At 44.6% G+C, this 19,631-nt stretch overlaps 1 protein-coding gene across 1 annotated transcript in view; it reads right to left on the bottom strand.

Annotated features, from left to right (window-relative positions):
- Positions 1-5,442: 5,442 nt before the first annotated feature.
- The window catches only part of LOC115780223 (V-type proton ATPase subunit S1-like protein), a 40,109-nt gene continuing 25,920 nt past the window's right edge, over positions 5,443-19,631 (bottom strand). The window contains 7 exon segments of the mRNA XM_030729310.1: positions 5,443-5,742; positions 6,624-6,861; positions 7,064-7,114; positions 7,251-7,405; positions 7,480-7,548; positions 7,984-8,048; positions 10,268-10,290. Of these exon segments, the coding sequence (XP_030585170.1) occupies positions 5,485-5,742; positions 6,624-6,861; positions 7,064-7,114; positions 7,251-7,405; positions 7,480-7,548; positions 7,984-8,028 (816 nt within the window). The 5' untranslated portion in view covers positions 8,029-8,048; positions 10,268-10,290 and the 3' untranslated portion in view covers positions 5,443-5,484.

Genomic DNA, 19,631 nt, shown 5'->3' with positions numbered 1-19,631 from the left:
AAGCTCGATCACCTCTCTGTTTTAGTCTAGTTTTAGGCCTCTGTAAGAGCAGCTGGTTCGATGACCTCAGAGCTCTTACAGGGGTGTGACAGTGAAGCAGCTCAGACAGATACAAAGGTGCCAGTCCGTTTAAGGCTTTAAAAGTAAGCAATAAAATCTTAAAATCGATTCTAAAACGGACAGGGAGCCAGTGAAGGGATGACAGGACTGGGGTAATGTGTTCATGCTTTTTTATACCAGTTAAAAGACGAGCTGCCGCATTCTGGACTACCTGCAGGCGGCGCACAGATGATTGATCTATGCCAAAGTACAGAGAATTACAGTAGTCCAGGCGGGAAGTAATAAAAGCATGAATAACTTTTTCCAGGTCCTGCTGCGGGAGATAAGGTTTTACCTTGGCAATGACTCTGAGTTGGTAAAAACTGATTTTGGTAACAGCACTTACTTGCTTCTCCATTTTAAAACTACTATCTAAAATGACACCCAGATTTTTCACAGCATCACGACAGTGAGGAGCCAAATGACTCGGAGTGCCAGAGGAGTAGCTTGAGGGGTCAAATTTACCAAAGCATATGACCTCGGTTTTGCTTTCATTAAGATTTAGGAAATTGTTTCTCATCCAGGACTTGATGTCACTTAGACAGTTCAGCAGGGGTTCCCATGGATCTCTGCTGTTCAGTTTGATGGGCATATACACCTGGATGTCGTCAGCAAAACAGTGGAAACAAATATTATGTTTCCTAAAAATCGACCCTAGAGGCAACATATACAATGAAAAAAGAATTGGGCCCAGAATGGACCCCTGAGGCACTCCACAAGAAAGCTTTGCTGTGGTAGAAAAACAGTTTCCTAGATGGACAGAGAAACTTCTATCAGTAAGATAAGATCTGAACCAAGTCAGAACCGTGCCTTTAATGCCAATTTCATGTTCTAGGCGGGATAGAAGGATCTCGTGGTCCACAGTGTCAAAGGCAGCTGACAGATCTAGAAGTACTAAAACTGCAGGACTACCAGAGTCCACAGTTAAAAGCAGATCGTTAAAAACTCTTAAAAGAGCCGTCTCTGTGCTGTGACGTATTCTAAAACCTGACTGAAACTTTTCCCACATTCCATGTTCACTTAAAAATGCTTGAAGTTGCTTAAAAACAACTTTTTCAAGAACCTTGGATAAAAATGGTAATTTAGAAATTGGTCTGTAATTTGAAAGAACATCAGGGTCAAGGTTCTTCTTCTTGATTAGAGGCTGTACAACTGCATGTTTAAAGGCAGCTGGAACACAACCAGATGCAAGCGCACTGTTAATCAGAGCGAGGATAGTTGGTCCCACTGAATCAAAAGCCTCTCTAAAAAGGCGAGATGGAACACAGTCTGTGGGAGAGTTTACAGGTCTCATATTTTGAATCACCTCCTTTAGTGTGGAGAGTGTGACAGGCTCAAACTGCTCAAAGACAGCTCTGCTGGGAGGAGGTGCAGATGAGTCTGTTTCAGGCTGAGGTGATGAAGGCCTGAGGGCAGAAATTTTTTCCACAAAAAACTTCTTAAATTTTTCGCACAGTGCAGGACAGACCTTCGCTTGGTTCACATTACAGCGAGGATCAGCGAGTGAATTAAAAACACTAAAAAGAAAATGAGGCCTGTGACTGTTACTTGAAACAATGTTAGAGAAATAAGCAGACTTTGCATATTTTACTGCTTTCTGGTATTTCAATAAACAGTTACGCAGGATCTCTAAGGAGACATGGAGCTTATCCTTTTTCCACCTTCTCTCAGCGCGTCTGCACTCACGTCTGAGAGCGCGGGTTGTCTCATCCAGCCAGGGCTGGGAGGAAGGTTTGGTGCGTTTGGTTGTAAAAGGGGCAATACAGTCCAGTACAGCAGTGCAAGCAGATATAAAAGAGTTAGTGAAGTCCTCGGTATTCAGGCTCAAGCAAAAATCCAAATTGCTTAAGTCAGAGTTTTTAAAAGCAGCTGCAAAATCAGCAGCGCATGAAGAGTTAACCAAGCGCACACGACGTGTAGAGGATACTCTATTTATCCCAGAGCTGGGGAGCGCTGCTGTAAATAAAACAGGAAAATGGTCCGATATACCACAGTCACGTATCCCTGTGATGCAGACTCTAAGTCCATAAGACAACACCAGATCCAGTGTGTGACCTTTTTCATGAGTGGGACCACACACGAGTTGTGTTAAGTTAAAAGAGTCAATAAGCGAGGCAAATTCTTTAACCAGTGGACCACTCTCACAACACACATGAATATTAAAGTCACCAACAATTAAAATACGGTCATATTTTAGTATGAGACCCGTCAGCAAGTCAGCAAAGTCACCGATGAAGTCCTTCGTGCACTTCGGTGGTCGGTAAATCACCGCGCAGAGCACCGAGGGGGAAGAGTTTATCTCCAACAGCTGCAGTTCAAAGCTGGCGTACAGGTCTGCCGAGACCTGACGACAGCGAAAACTGCATTTAAATATTGAAGCAAGTCCTCCACCTTTTCCAGAGATCCGCGGGGAGCTGAAGAAAGAACAGCCGGGAGGTAAAAGTTCGGAAAAAGGTGCAGACTCACCAGCATGAAGCCACGTCTCAGTCACAAACATAAAATCCAACTGCTGTGCGATGAAAAAGTCATTGAGAAGGAAAGTTTTGTTGGCTAACGATCTAGCATTTAGTAGGGCCATTCGGATGACCAGATCCTTGTTAGCTGAGGCCGGGGCCCGCTTCAACAGGCGAAGGTTAGCATGGTTTACGCCGCCTCCACGATCCCGCATCCTGCGCCAGGACGAGGGACGCCGAGTCTCCAGGATGACAGGTGGGACAATCGGCCTGATCCAGCGACGCCCGAAATCCACAGGCAGCCCAACAGCCTTGAGGCGGCAAAGACCACCATCCAGGGGGTAATGAACAGACAAACCTAGGAGTCTCAGGTAAGTTTTGACCCGCACCGCGATACCTCCCCGCTTTCCGCGTCTCCTCTGGCGTTTGTTGGGGACCGGAGCACTGGGCAGCCGGCGCAAATTCTCAGGTACATCCGATAGGTGTGGAGGAAAAATCGTTGAGTTTTTCTTTACAGTATATGCTGGTACCAAAACAAACTGGAGGTTTAGAAGTGTCTGCCGATCGTAGGTGATCAAAGCGGAGACATCTGGGCAGATGACTACCAGGAACAGAGCGACAGCAAACAATACACAGAACAGCTGACGGCAGGCCGTACACAGTGGCGCCATCTTGGAAAATCAATTCCAAGATGGCGACTGCAGGAGACCTGAGTGTGTCACTAGCAGAGGAACTTAACTGTTTCTTTGCTCGCTTTGAGATGCCTCAGGACCACCCATCTGCTCCAGTCCTGCCCCCCCCCACCAGGCTGCACCCCACTCACTGTCCAGGAGCATGAGGTACGGCGCGTGCTCCTGGCAGTGAACCCCAGGAAGGCTGCCGGACCAGACGGAGTACCTGGCAAGGTGATCAGAGCGTGTGCCCACCAGCTCACCCTGATTCTCACCAGGATTTTCAACCTCTCCCTGGCCCAAGCAGTCATCCCCCCCTGCCTAAAAACAGCCACAATCATCCCCGTCCCCAAAAGGTTATCTGTCACCAGCCTAAATGATTACCGCCCTGTGGCCCTCACACCGGTAATCATGAAGTGCTTTGAGAGGCTGGTTCTCCAGCAAATCAAAGACCATCTGCCCCCCACTTTCAACACCCATCAGTTTGCATATCGTGCAAACAGATCCACATAGGACGCCATCGCTGTAGCTCTCCACTCTGTGTTGAGCCACTTGGAGCAGCAGCAAAGCTCTTTGTGGATTACAGCTCAGCGTTCAACACAATCATCCCGGACATTCTCACCACCAAACTGCACACCCTGGGCCTCCCCCCTCTCACATGTTCCTGGATCAAGGACTTCTTAACCAACCGGCCCCAGACTGTGAGACTTGGCCCCCATCTCTCCTCCACCCGCACACTGAGCACTGGCTCCCCACAGGGCTGTGTGATGAGCCCCCTCCTGTACTGCCTCTACACCCATGACTGCAGTCCGGCCCACAATAACAACCACAAATTTGCTGACGACACCACAGTGGTCGGACTCATCTCGAAGGGAGATGAGGCAGCTTACAGAGAGGAGGTCCTGAAGTTGACAGCCTGGTGTTCAGAGAACAACCTGGTACTGAACACCATGAAAACCAAAGAGATCATCATCGACTTCAGGAAGCACAGGACTGACCCAGCTCCCCTCTACATCAACGGCGAGCGTGTGGAGAGGGTCCACACCTTCAGGTTTCTCGGTGTCCTCATCTCTGCTGATCTCTCTTGGTCAGATAACATCACAGCTGTTATCAAGAAGGCTCAGCAGCGACTTCACTTCCTGAGGGTCCTCAGGAAGAACAACTTGGACTCAAACCTGCTGCTGACCTTCTACCGCTCATCCATTGAGAGCCTGCTGACCTACTGTATCACAGTATGGTACGGCAGCTGCACTGAGGCAGACAGGGTCAGGCTTCAGAGGGTAGTCAAGACAGCACAAAGAATTGTTGGCTGCCCTCTCCCCTCCCTGATGGACATCTACACCTCCCGCTGCATCAGCAGAGCAGGAACATCATCAAGGACAGCTCACACCCTGGCTTTGACCTGTTTGACCTGCTGCCCTCTGGCAGGAGCTACAGGTGCATCAAAGCCAGAACAAACAGACTCAGGAACAGTTTCTTCGCCAGAGCAATCACCACCCTGAACTCACACACTCACCCACCGTAACTGTGCAACACCCACATCTCTGTGCAATATTATATTATTCATACTGAACAATATCTAACATTCCTATATTGGTAATATCCAGTATTCATTTACTAGTGCAATATTCATTCACTAGTGCAATATTCATCATCTTCATTTTTATATGTATGCACTTATTTACTTTTCTTACAATGTACAGATGCACCAATGTATGTATATATTTTTATACATTCTATTTTTTGTATATTTTATACATTGTTTATTTTCTGTATATTTCTTGATTATACTAGACTATAATATTTTTATTTTTTATTTTAGAGAATTTGATTTTCTATTGCATGGCACTGAACAGGAGTGGCCCTCCTATCTCATTGTACATCCTGTATAATGACAATAAAGGCATTCTATTCTATTCATTCTATAACTTTGTATATTTGAGCAATAATCAAAAATATTTAATTAGTGTTGAGAGTAATTATAATTACAGTAATTTATTAATCAGGCCTGCTTTCCTCATGTAGTTTGTCCACTGCATTAAAAAAACACATAGAAATACTTTAGCTCTGTCTTCCTTTAACTCTGCACATTCAGACTTTAAACTTTGAATTTTTGATTTACAGTTTTATTAAGATGAAAACAGAAATCCTTTCATGGGTAAATTACAAAAGTTTAGAAAAATGTGAATCCTGAGCTGAGAGTGGATCGTCCCAGAGGCTTCGTGCCGGATCAGCTAAAAGTCTGTGCACCACCTTCGTGCCTACATCAGGGTTTTCTCAGTGAGGTTTTCCACGCAGTACTCTTCCAGCTGTTCGGGGTTTTGTGGGAAGTAGACGTCGGCCTTGTGCTCCTCGTCATGCTCGATATGTTTCAGGTGGATGACCATGTGCAGGGCCTAGGCCAGCACCAGCAGCAGGATGAGGGAGGTGATGAGGCCCATCAGGATGGCCGGCGTCAGGAAGGTGGTGCAGTCGCTCGCCGGGGAAAACTTTCCCGAGGCCACGCTGAAGGCCTGAATCTGTGAAAACAGATCAAATATTGTTCACGAGGAAGAAAGTAACATTTCAAATTAGACCAGAAGAATATTTTGAGATAAAATGACACCAACATTAAACACGAGGCTCCTCTAATGAGTCAAAGCTGGGGGTCATTACATGTGGCGCAAACCCGACTCAGACTTCCAAAGAGAACATTGAACTCTGTGGAGGTGGCAGACGACCCTAACGAGGATAAAACTGAGGCACAGGAATCCTGTTCTCTGACAGCATCAGTCTGAGCCCTGAGGAGCCCAAACTCTCAGGCGCTCCAACATTCAGGAGATTCTGTAAGAAGAGTGGAGCCAAACTCCACCACAGCACCATCAGTGGCATTTCATGGCTTCCTTTATTTGAACTCATATACAGACTGTTGAACACAGCTTCAAACAGTGAGGTCAGAGGTTATAATCCCTCAGGCTGCTCAGAACACTCAGTTTCATACAGTTTTTTATACTTCTGGATCTGTATCACGTCACAGAGAACAGGTGTCCTCAACATGACCATCTCAGGTGCTTGGCACTCTCTGGGACCCCAGAAGCTCCGCCTACCTGCTAGTCAAAGGGGCTCAAAATAGGAAGGAAGTTATTTTAAAGCGAGCGGAGCTGAAACAGCTCCTCTGAGGGCTGCACCCTGCTGCAGTGTGAGGTGAATACGTTCATTTGAACAGTGAATCATGCAAAGCTTCTCTAGACTGAAAATCTAGAGCTGGAAATGAGTGAAACAGGGTCAGAGTGATTTAATTATTGGAAACTCATTTCTGGGAGTTTTTTAAATTGAAAGAGGACTTTGTCACATCCTTTTACACCATACAAGAAATGAAACATTAAAGAATCGGTCAGAGTCAGCTGGGTCAGACGGGTACCTGGAAGTCGGTGAAGGTGATGGACCAGCGGCGGGCGTGGTCAGTGCCGGGTAGCAGCAGGGCGCTGTACCGCTCCAGGCTGCTGACGTGGATGCAGCGGTAGGAGGAGGAGGATGGAGCGTACACCTCGCTGGCGTTGAACGCAGCTTCTTCAGAACTGTTGTAGAGCAGCGAGACGCTGTCCACCGAGAACCACGACTGCCCCGAGGACTCGTAAAAGGTGTTGGACAGCTGCAGTCTGACACAAGAGGGCCGAGAGGACACGTCAGTACACGCAGCGTTCGCCCCAGCACAGCGATGTAAATCTGCAGCTGGGTTCAGTCTTAAAAAGAAGAGCTTTGCATGTTTTATGAGGATGCTCTGATCACAAAACTCACAGTTTGATCACATATTTGATCATCTGTTTTTAGTGCATGGTTGGCTGACTGGTAAGGACTAACCTGATGGACAGGCCTCTCAAATCCTCCACATCTCCAAACCTCATGACCAACCTGCAGAGGAACAGGCAACAGGTGAGGGTGATGAAGCGATCCAGCTGCACCTTTGTTGAAGGGCACACTGCATCGCTCAGACTATCAGCTGGTTTTTACACATCACACAGACAGACAGGTGGGCAGGTGCACGTACGTGGCTGTGTCCTGGCGGCAGATGGACTGGCTGGTGTCGACAGGTTTCTGAGGAGAAAAGGCTCGCTCTGTGAGGTCCAGGTGTTTCTGCTTGTCATAGCGGAGAGACAGTTTCCTGGCCTGGAACAAGATGCACGGCTGCCCGTTGGAGAACACCTGCAGGCAGGTACAGCATGTCAGAAGGAAACTGAGCGACCACGATGAAGAAAATCAGACGAAGATTACTGAACCTTCAGAGGGCGGAGGGACGCTGCGGCTCCCGCTGTCTGAAGCAGCTTCCTCCGTGACGCGTCTGAAGACTGGAAGCAGCGACAAACTTGTCAATCATTTTTCTCCTCACATGTTTTTAAAGCAGGTGTTACTGAGAAACTCCTGCTTCATCATCACTGTGAGACACTCAGAGCTGAGAACACATTTTTCTTCTTTGTTTGAATATCATTTTAAACCCATGTGAATCTAATATGGAGTTTATTATATGGAGCGGCAGCCTGTCCGACCTCTGACACCAGGCTGTGAAAGCAAGTAAAGGTCAGAGTTCAAACCTGACAGAAAGTCGGGAGGCTGCGGCTGCACGTTTTTAGATTAGGATGTTTTCTATTTTACAGTCTCAGCTCCTAAATGCTGCTTTTTAACAAATCCTCAAATTAAATTTAAACTGAGACACTTTTGAATTCAGGACTCAACATTTTGGATTTTAAAGTTAAACATGAGTAAAAAAAGAGGTCAGATTTTACCTGCAGTCGTCCTCCAGCAGGTCCCAAACCTTCCTCTGTCCTCATCCTGTCACTGCTCCCATTCTCTGCAGAGAAAACAGGATTATTTTATAAACATGAACATGCACGTTATAGCTCAATATTATATAATGCTAAAAATATAACCAACAAAAACAGACTTTATTCTGAAAGGCACAGGGTAACCATCTGCAGTTTTATGGTGAACTCATGATATCTGCTGCTCGATGCTTCGCTGTCACGCTGCTGCATGTGTGACTTCTTCCTCTTCCTAGTGTACATGTTATTTATTAATGCAAGTCTCAGTCTTACTCTTCTTTACCTACATTAATAGATTTTATTTATTTGGTTTTATCGCTGTTTATGTGAAGCTTTGGACTCACTTGTTATTTATGTCTGTGTAGATTCTCAGTTATCCAGGTCATAGTAGTCTCTGGAGCTTGAAAAAGGCGACTGGACTTCTTTTTGTTTCTTGAAGACGTTTCACCTCTCATCCGAAAGGCTTCTTCAGTTCTCAACCAAATGGTGGAGAGACCCAGGTATTTAAACCCCTGTGGGCGTAGTCCCCTGGAGGTGGTTATGACCCTCTATTGATCATGTGCTTGAACACATGTGCCCAGGTGTGAAGGGGGCGTGGGTCATATTTAATCAGTGGTTTCAGTTGAAACCAATTTAGGACTCCGCTCCATTGTTTCCTGTGGCCTATTGAGGTCACTGGAACAAAGGTGTGAATGGGGGTTGAGACGTCTGGGAAGGGAGCTCAGGACAGCACTGTAAGCGGGGGAAAGTTGGTGACGTAATCCACCTCCTCTGTTCAATGATGGTTGTTCACAGTGGACATAGATGGCTTCTTTCACTCCTCTTTCAAACCATCTGTTTTCCCTGTCCAAAATGTGAACATTGGCATCCTCAAAAGAGTGCCCTTTTTCCTTCAGATGCAGATGTACTGCTGAATCTTGTCCTGTCGAGGTGGCTCTTCTATGTTGTGCCATTCGTTTGTGAAGAGGCTGTTTGGTTTCACCAATGTAGAGGTCCGAGCACTCTTCACTGCACTGAATAGCATACACTACATCGCTGATCTTGTGTTTGGCGGGTTTGTCCTTGGGATGAACCAGTTTTTGTCTTAGGGTGTGACTTGGTTTGAAGTATACTGAGATGTCATGCTTGGAGAAAATTCTTCTGAGTTTCTCTGACAAGCCTGACACATATGGGATGACAATGTTGTTCCTCTTGTCCTTCCTATTCTCTGTAGTTTGTGTTTGGCCTTCATTCCTGTGCATCTTAGCTGATTTGATGAAGGCCCAGTTGGGGTAACCGCATGTTTTGAGGGCTTTCTCAATGTGTGTGTGTTCCTTATGCTTCCCTTCTGCCTTAGAGGGAACACTTTCCGCACGGTGTTGTAGGGTCCTGATCACCCCAAGTTTGTGTTCCAGAGGGTGGTGGGAGTCAAAGAGGAGATACTGGTCTGTGTGTGTGGGCTTCCGGTAAACTTCAATGTTGAGGCTTCCATCTTCCTCGATAAGCACCGCACAGTCCAGGAATGGTAACTTGTTATCTCTGGTGTCCTCCCTGGTAAAACGTATGTATTTATCCACTGAGTTAATGTGATGAGTGAAGGCTTCTACTTCTTGGGTTTTGATTTTGACCCAGGTGTCATCTACATATCTGTACCAGTGGCTAGGCGCCACACCTTTGAAAGAACCAAGAGCTTTACTTTCCACTTCCTCCATGTAAAGGTTGGCTACAATGGGAGACACTGGGGAGCCCATGGCACATCCATGCTTCTGTCTGTAGAATCCATCATTGTATTTAAAATATGTTGTGGTAAGGCAGAGATCTAAAAGTGCACAAATCTGATCTGGGGTGAAGCTGGTTCTGTTCAGTAAGGAATCGTCTTCCTGTAGTCGTCTTCTGACGGTCTCCACTGCCTCAGTTGTGGGTATGCAAGTGAAAAGTGAAGTCGCCTTTTTCAAGCTCCAGAAACTACTATGACCTGGATGACTGAGAATCTACACAGACGTAACAATAATTTCCTTTGCAGGATCAATAAAGTATCCCTCTTCCTCCTGTCCTCTCCTTCTCTCCCTGCCTCCTCCTTTACCTCCTTACCTCCTGCAGGACTGACCTCACCTCCTCAGCTTTGTTTCTCGTTGTGATTAATGTGTATCTGTGTGCATGAATTTAAACCACTGATCTCCATCATTCTCAGCGTCAGCAGAGCAGGAAGTGACTTTCAAAGTAAAGCAGAAACATCTGGGTGAGGGTTTTTGGGACAGATTGATCTCACCGTGTTCCTGAGAAACGGCAGCGCTGCAACAAGAAGTGAAAGGAGAATCAATAAATTCATCTTCACGCTGTTTTTATTCCTCATATTTACCATCAGCACGTTTTTCCCACGGGTCCTTTTTCTTCTTTTAAGAGTTAATTTCAGGTTTTATGGGTCAGCATTTGTAAATACCTGAATCCAGTAGAGATGATTCAAAAACAACTAAATGTATCATTTTAAAAGATGTCACATGTTGTAAATGTGTAATAAAAGCTGAATAATTAGAGCAGGAAAATGAATGAATCTCAGTGTCTGTAAAATATCAATATTCATCTCAGTGAGTGAAGTTTATAAATCCAGCTCTGACCCGTGGGAAAATAAACTTATAATTAAACACGATGTAACATTTAGTGTCCTATTAATAAATCTGCCGTCTCAAACAAATGTGAAAATACATAAAGCAAAGAAATAAAGAGAAATATGTGCAGTCTGAATCATTTCTCAGCATCATCTGAAACCTTAAAGCTCTCATAGATCAAATACTCACTGATGCCATCAGAGCAGCTCACGGCCGTGTGTCAGGAAATGATGATGAATATGAACCATCATTTAAACCACCTGCGCTCCTTCTCTGGCCCACTGTGGTACCCCGACCAGACTGGCCCAGTTCAAAGCAGAAAAAGATTCAAACCGGAGCGCCGGGAGCCTGTTCCCACAGCCGGGCCCATCTGACGCTGTGGGAGGGGCTACCTCAATGATTGATAGATGCAACCAACCAATTCTGTCAGACTTTCCTCCCACAGAAGAAACGCTACATCGTTACAGGTTTTCAGACCTGTTCTTTGAAGGCTCACAAGCAGAACTGGATCCACTCCAGTTCAGGAAGAAGTATTAGAACTGTTTACATTTGGACTGGATCTGGATTCAGATCTGGATCCAGAAAGGAGGCACAGATGCACACCAAACTTTAACCTGAAATGTTCCCGATGCCACAGACTGATCTGGCTGCAGATGCTCAGATGCCTGCAGGGAGGAGGGAGCCACCCTCCCGCTCCTGCCAAACATCACCTTTGAGGAGCGACTGTTCTCCTGCTGCTGATAAATCCCGCCCCTCGACAGGTGCTGCTGTAACAGGATGATCCGTGTTATCCCCCAGCCATGTGAGCAGATTTAATGATGAGGCTCACTGGTGTAAATGCAACAATGACATCACACCTGATCCCAAACCAAACAGGAGAGGAACCTGTGACAGTGTAAGTGCTCAGAATACACCTGAGTGACCCGGGAGCCGACCTGCTGGGTTAGTTAAGATCAGAGCGATGAGGCTGGCACACAGACCTGCTGCTGTTGATGGGATCCACTCTGACCCAGATTACAGGCAGGAGAAAAATAATGGCCTCAGATTTAATGCTAGAATCAGCTTAAGCAGCAGATCTGACCCATGATTTTCTTCATGTAACGAGCCGTGAGCTCCAGGATGTGACTTCATCCCGTCCTGCTGTTTTAATCACTTTTATGTTTATATGTTTTAGTGAAACACGAACCCATGAAGACAGAGTGGAACGATCTGATTGGCTGCCTCATCACAGTGAGACGAGCACGCAGAGGAAACTTCACGGAAATTTGAAACTGCTGGCTAAGGCTAATCGTAGATTTGGTAAGATCGTTATTCACGTCGGCAGTAATGACACCCGGTTACGCCAATCGGAGGTCACTAAAATTAATATTGACTCGGTGTGTAACTTTGCAAAAACGATGTCGGACCCTGTAGTTTTCTCTGGGCCCCTCCCCAATCAGACCAGGAGCCACATGTTTAGCCGCATGTTCTCCTTGAATCGCTGGCTGTCTGAGTGGTGTCCAAAAAACGACGTGGGCTTCATAGATAATTGGCAAAGTTTCTGGGGAAAACCTGGTCTTGTTAGGAGAGACGGCATCCATCCCACTTTGGATGGAGCAGCTCTCATTTCTAGAAATCTGGCCAAATTTATTAACCCTCCTAAAACCTGACTACCCAGGGTTGAGACCAGGAAGCAGAGCTGCAGTCTTACACGCCTCTCTGCAGCTTCTCTCCTCCTGCCATCCCCCCAAAACCCCATCCCCATAGAGTCGGTGCTGCTCCCAGACCACCAAACACCAAAGCTAAAATCAGCAAAAAGCTATTTAAGCATAAAAATTCAAAAACAATAAATAATACAGCTTCATCAACTGCACCAAAAAATAAAACAATTAAATGTGGATTGTTAAACATTAGGTCTCTCTCTTCCAAGTCCCTATTAGTAAATGATTTAATAATTGATCAACGTATTGATTTATTCTGCCTTACAGAAACCTGGTTACAGCAGGATGAATATGTTAGTTTAAATGAATCAACACCCCCGAGTCACAGTAACTGTCAGAATGCTCGAAGCACAGGTCGAGGAGGAGGATTAGCTGCAATCTTCAATTCCAGCTTATTAATTAATCAAAGACCCAGACAAAGTTTTCATTCTTTTGAAAGCCTGACTCTTAGTCTTGTCCATCCTAATTGGGAAACTCAAAAACCTGTTTTATTTGTTATTATCTATCGTCCACCTGGTCCCTACTCAGAGTTTCTGTCTGATTTCTCAGACTTTTTATCTGATTTAGTGCTCAGTTCAGATAAAATAATTATAGTGGGTGATTTTAACATCCATGTAGATGCTGAGAATGACAGCCTCAACACTGCATTTAATCTATTGTTAGATTCAATTGGCTTCTCTCAAAATGTAAAGGAGCCCACCCACCACTTTAATCATACTCTGGATCTTGTCCTAACATATGGCATAGAAACTGAAGACTTAACAGTATTCCCTGAAAGCCCCCTCCTGTCTGATCATTTCTTAGTAACATTTACATTTACTTTAATGGATTACACAGCAGTGGGGAATAAGTTTAATTACAGTAGAAGTCTTTCTGAAAGTGCTGTAACTAAGTTTAAGGATCTAATTCCTTCATTGTTATGCTCTTCAGTGCCATGTGCCAACACAGTGCAGAGCAGCTACCTAAACTCTGCTCCCAGTGAGGTCGATTATCTCGTCAATAGTTTTACATCCTCACTGCGTACAACTTTGGATACTGTGGCTCCTCTGAAAAGGAAAGCTTCAAATCAGAAGTGCCTGACTCCGTGGTATAATTCACAAACGCACAGCTTAAAGCAGATAACCCGAAAGCTTGAGAGGGAATGGCGTCTCACTAAATTAGAAGATGCTCATTTAGCCTGGAAAAAGAGCTTGTTGCTCTATAAAAAAGCCCTCCGTAAAGCTAGGACATCTTACTATTCATCATTAATTGAAGAAAATAAGAACAACCCCAGGTTTGTTTTCAGCACTGTAGCCAGGCTGACAAAGAGTCAGAGCTCTGTAGAGCCGAGTATTCCTTTCACGTTAACTAGTAGTGACTTCATGGATTTCTTTACAAATAAAATTTTAGACATTAGAGAAAAAATTATTCATAACCATCTCAAAGATTATTCTTCATGTTCGGCTGCTTTCAGCACTGCTGGTATTTGTTTAGACTCTTTTGCTCCAGTTGATCTTTCAGAGTTAACTTCAATAGTTACTTCCTCCAAACCAGCAACATGTTTGTTAGATCCCATTCCTACTAGTCTGTTCAAAGAAGTCTTTCCATTTATTGATGCTTCGATCTTAAAAATGATCAATCAGTCTTTATTAGTTGGCTATGTACCACAGACCTTCAAGGTGGCTGTAATTAAACCTCTGCTTAAAAAGCCATCACTTGACCCAGCTGTCTTAGCTAATTATAGGCCAATCTCCAACCTTCCTTTTCTCTCAAAGATTCTTGAAAGAGTAGTTGTAAAACAGCTAACTGATCATCTGCAGAGGAACGGTTTATTTGAAGAGTTTCAGTCAGGTTTCAGAATTCATCACAGTACAGAAACAGCATTAGTGAAGGTTACAAATGATCTTCTTAGAGCCTCTGACAGTGGACTCATCTCTGTTCTTGTCCTGTTGGACCTCAGTGCAGCTTTTGATACTGTTGACCATAACATTTTATTACAGAGATTAGAGCTTGCTATAGGTATTAAAGGTACTGCACTGCAGTGGTTTGAATCATATTTATCTCATAGACTCCAATTTGTTCATGTAAATGGGGAGTCTTCTTCACACACTAAGGTTAATTATGGAGTTCCACAGGGTTCTGTGCTAGGACCAATTTTATTTACATTATACATGCTTCCCTTAGGCAGAATTATTAGAAAGCACTGCATCAATTTTCATTGTTATGCAGATGATACTCAGCTTTACCTATCAATGAAGCCAGATGAACATCAATGAGTTAAACTGCAGGAATGTCTTAAAGACATTAAGGCCTGGATGACCTCTAATTTCCTGCTTCTAAATTCAGATCAAACTGAAGTTCTTGTTCTCGGCCCCACAAATCTTAGAAACATGGTGTCTAACCAGATACTTACTCTGGATGGCATTACTTTGGCCTCCAGTAACACTGTGAGAAATCTTGGAGTCATTTTTGACCAGGATATGTCCTTCAATGCACATATTAAACAAATATGTAGGACCGCTTTTTTGCATTTGCGCAATATTTCTAAAATTAGAAACATCCTTTCTCAGAGTGATGCTGAAAAGCTCATTCATGCATTTATTACTTCTAGGCTGGACTATTGTAATTCATTATTATCAGGCTGTCCTAAAAGCTTCCTGAAAAGCCTTCAGCTGATCCAAAATGCTGCAGCTAGAGTACTGACAGGGACTAGAAAGAGAGAGCATATTTCTCCCATATTGGCTTCTCTTCATTGGCTCCCTGTTAAATCTAGAATAGAATTTAAAATTCTTCTCCTCACATACAAGGTCTTGAATAATCAGGCACCATCTTATCTCAAAGACCTCATAGTCCCATATCACCCCAACAGAGCACTTCGCTCTCAGACTGCTGGCTTACTTGTGGTTCCTAGGATACTTCAAGAATCAAGAATCAAGAATCAAGAATGCCTTTATTAGTCCCACAAATGGGGAAATTGCAGTTAACAGAACATCCATCCAACACAAAAACATAACACAGACAGGGGGGGACAGATGTCTGAGGTCATGCAACCGTTTCTCAACGGCGCTACCTTTAGCAGAGAGACAGAAAGAGATACATTGGGATAGTTAGGTTCAAAAAAATCATCTCATACTGTGTTCATAAAGAACACCTTACGAGGTTCCAAAAAACACCTCAGCAAAAAGCATATTGCACATATAAAGCCGGGATAGCAGTATGGTGGGTAAGGGTCAGGGTCAGGAGGGGATGCAGACGGAGACGAGAGGGTGGGGGCATTGTGGAGCCCAGATGCCAGCTCCCAGCCAAACAGTTCGCTGCTAGTGATGGAAGTTCATCAGCGGCCTTGGTACACCAGATCCAGCTTCACAAATCACAGAGAGGGCTGAGGGGGATAGCGGCCTTCACACATAGCTCTGGAGAGATATGATTGCCAGCCAAGGCCGGCTAGGGAGCCGAATTCTGATAATGCAGATGTTGTTTTGGAACAGGCTGCTTGTTTTTTTCAACAGCCTTCAGTCTCACTGGGAAACCATTCAATAAATCCAATAATCCAAATTCATTAGTTACCGTCCTCACTGAGCAGAACCGTACCTTATCTCCAGATCGAACCCCTCTCACCTGCTACTCCCCAAGTCTACGGCTCAGGTTCATCGGGCTTTGAGTCTGCTCCCATCAGGCCGGCGTTACCGCTGCCTGAGGGCTAAGACTGAAAGGTTGAAGAAGAGTTTTTACCCACAAGCCATCCATCTGCTCAACTCTGAGCCCTAACTGGACCATTATTGCACAATGTAAATATTATAATTTATAAAAGTGTGTATAGGTATAGTATATAGAGTATAGTGTATAGTGTGAATTACTTTTTTTTATTTTTATTCTTCTTATTTATATGTGTGTGTATATAAGGTTGCAGGTACAAAATACATTTCACTGTGCATTGTACTGTGTATAACTGTGCATGTGACAAATAAACACTATCTTATCTATCTTATCTTATCTTATGAGTCTGTACCATTCTGGTCAGCCCATCCACCTGGGTCGGCAGCCTCTGCAGATGTCGAACTGCCGTCCAGGTTTTCTTGATTTCTCGGTAAATCAGGTATCCTCCAAGCCCAAACAGAAAAGATACCGCTACCAGATAGCCAAATATGTAAGCGTCTTCCACGTCTTCCACCTCGAGGGCCGAGAAGCACACAGGTCTCCACGAGCTCCAAGAGTCGATGACGTATCCAACCGGGTCTGTTCCACTCGGACACGCAGGCTCCCCTTTCCCAGATCTCATAGTGGAAAAAATTCGATCAATGGTCTTGAAGGCCCAGTTTGCCAAATCCATATTAATCTTATTCTTATTCGAACAGTGTGCAAGAGACGCTCTCACAGCAAGCAGCAAGCAGGAAAGATAGGGAGGGCAGGGAGAGAGATAGAATGCGACCGTCCCCGTCAGAGGCTGGAGCAAGAAGAATAAGAGTAGAATGGGAGGCAGAGCCTTCAGCTTTCAGGCGCCTCTTCTGTGGAACCAGCTTCCAGCTTGGATTCGGGAGACAGACACCCTCTCTATTTTTAAGATTAGGCTTAAAACTTTCCTTTATGATAAAGCTTATAGTTAGGGCTGGATCAGGTGACCCTGAACCATCCCTTAGTTATGCTGCTATAGGCCTAGTCTGCTGGGGGGTTCACATAATGCACTGTTTCTCATTCACCTTATTTACTTTGTTTATACTCCACTCTGCATTTAATCATTAATTGATATTAATCTCTGGCTCTCTTCTACAGCATGTCTTTCTCTCCCCTCAGCCCAACTGGTCACGGCAGATGACCCCCCCCTCCCTGAGCCTGGTTCTGCTGGAGGTTTCTTCCTGTTAAAAGGGAGTTTTTCCTTTCCACTGTCGCCAAGTGCTGCTCATAGGGGGTCGTTTTGACTGTTGGGTTTTCTCTGTATTATTGTAGGGTCTTTACCCACAATACAAAGCGCCTTGAGGCGACAGTTTGTTGTGATTTGGCGCTATATAAATAAAATTGAATTGAAAGAGGTCAGCGGCCGGCTTTAGTGGACAGAGGGAGAGATGTCAAAACACCATCTTTGAAACAGGTATACAACCACCTGCTGCACCACCTGTCAAAGGACAACTGAGCAGCTCCACCTGTTTAAAGCAGCAGGTAAGGGTGGCTGTGCATGGCTGTGACCCCTGACCACAGTGAGAGGAGCGCAGGTGGAAACACTTCGATGAAGGAAACACATTTTAAACCCAAACGATGCTTTTTATTATCTCAGTGTTTGCTCAAAGCTGAGCTGTTATTATTATTATTATTATTATTATTATTATTATTATTATTATTTAGTTTTGCTTTAAAAACAGTTCCTGAAGGACTTTCAGAGCTTCTCTGTAGCATCCTCCTCCTAACACTGATGCTAATATGTACAGTGGTATATAAAAGTTTGGGCACCCCTGATAATTTCCATGATTTTCCTTTATAAATCATTGGTTGTTCAGATCAGCAGTTTCAGTTAAATATATTATATAGCAGATGAACTCAGTGATATCTGAGAAATGAAATTAATTTTATATGATTTACAGAAAGTTTGCAATAATTATTTAAACAAAATTAGGCAGGTGCATAAGTTTGGGCACCCTTGTGGTTTTATTGATTTGAATACCTTTAGCACTAATTATTGGAACACAAGATTTGTTTTGTAAGCTCATTGACCCTTGACCTACATACACAGGTGAATCCAATTATGAGAAAGGGTTAAGGTGGCCAATTGCGAGTGTTTCTCCTCTTTGCATCTTCTCTGAAGAGCGGCAACATGGGAGCCTCAAAACAACTCTCAGATGAACTGAATACAAAGATTGTTCAACATCATGGTTTAGGGCAGGGGTGGGCAACTCCAGGCCTCGAGGGCCGGTGTCCTGCAGGTTTTAGATGTGTCTCTGCTTCAACAACACCTGAGTCAAATATAGAAGTCATTAGCAGGACTCTGGAGAACTTGACTGCATACTGAGGAGGTAATTCAGCCATTTGATTCAGGTGTGTTGGATCAGGGACACATCTAAAACCTGCAGGACACCGGACCTCGAGGCCTGGAGTTGCCCATCCCTGGTTTAGGGGAAGGATCCAAAAAGCTCTCTCAGAGATTTCAGCTTCAGTTTCCACTGTGAGGAACATAGTGAGGAAATGGAAGACCACAGGCACAGTTCTAGTTAAGGCCCAAAGTGGCAGGACAAGAAAAACCTCAGATAGGCAGAGGAGAAGGATGGTGAGAACAGTCATAGTCAAACCACAGAGCAGCTCCAAAGACCTACAACATCATCTTGCTGCAGATGGTGTCACTGTGCATCGTTCAACTATTCAGTGCACTTTGCACAGTGAGAGGCTGTATGGGAGAGTAATGCAGAAGAAGCCTTTTCTGCACACACGCCACAAACAGAGTCACTAAAGCACATTTGGACAGGCCAGTTTCATTTTGGAATAAGGTGCTGTGGACTGATGAAACTAAAACTGAGTTATTTGGACATAACAAGGGGCGGTATGCATGGTGGAAAAAGAACACAGCGCTCCAAGACAAACACTTGGTACCCACAGTAACATTTGGTGGTGGTCCCATCATGCTGTGGGGCTGTGGGGCCAGTGCAGGTACTGGGAATCTTGTTAAAGTGGAGGGTCGCATGGATTCCAGTCAGTATCAGCAGATTCTTGAGAACAATGTTCAAGAATTAGTGACAAAGTTGAAGTTGTGCCGGGGCTGGATACTTCAACAAGACACCGACCCCAAACACTGCTCAGAATCTACTGAATCACTCATGCAGAGGAACAAGTACAACGTTCTGGAACAACCATCTCAGTCCCAGACCTGAATATTATTGGAAATCCGTGGTGAGATTTAAAGCGGACTGTCCATGTTCAGAAACATCAAACCTGACTGAACTGGAGATGTTTTGGAAAGAAGAATGGTCCAAAATACCTTCAACCAGAATCCAGACTCTCAATGGAAGCTATAGGAAGCATTTAGAGGCTGTTATTTCTGCACAAGGAGGATCTACTAAATACTGATGTCATTTTTCTGTTGGGGTGCCCAAACTTATGCACCTGCCTAATTTTGTTTAAATAATTATTGCACACTTTCTGTAACTCCTATAAACTTCATTTCACTTCTCAGAAATCACTGTGTTCATCTGCTATATGAAAGATTGAACTGAAACTGCTGATCTGAACAACCAAAATCATGAACACAGGGGGGCCCAAACATTTGCATACCACTGTATGAATAACCATCTTCACTCACAGGACAATTCATTAGGTACACCTCACTAGTCCCTGGTTGGACCCTGCACAGATTCAACAGGTAGCTGGA

Source organism: Archocentrus centrarchus, chromosome 5 (genome assembly GCF_007364275.1).
Source record: "Archocentrus centrarchus isolate MPI-CPG fArcCen1 chromosome 5, fArcCen1, whole genome shotgun sequence".
In the NCBI taxonomy this organism is placed as follows: Eukaryota; Metazoa; Chordata; class Actinopteri; order Cichliformes; family Cichlidae; genus Archocentrus; species Archocentrus centrarchus.
This window is presented reverse-complemented; position numbering and strand designations above follow the sequence as displayed.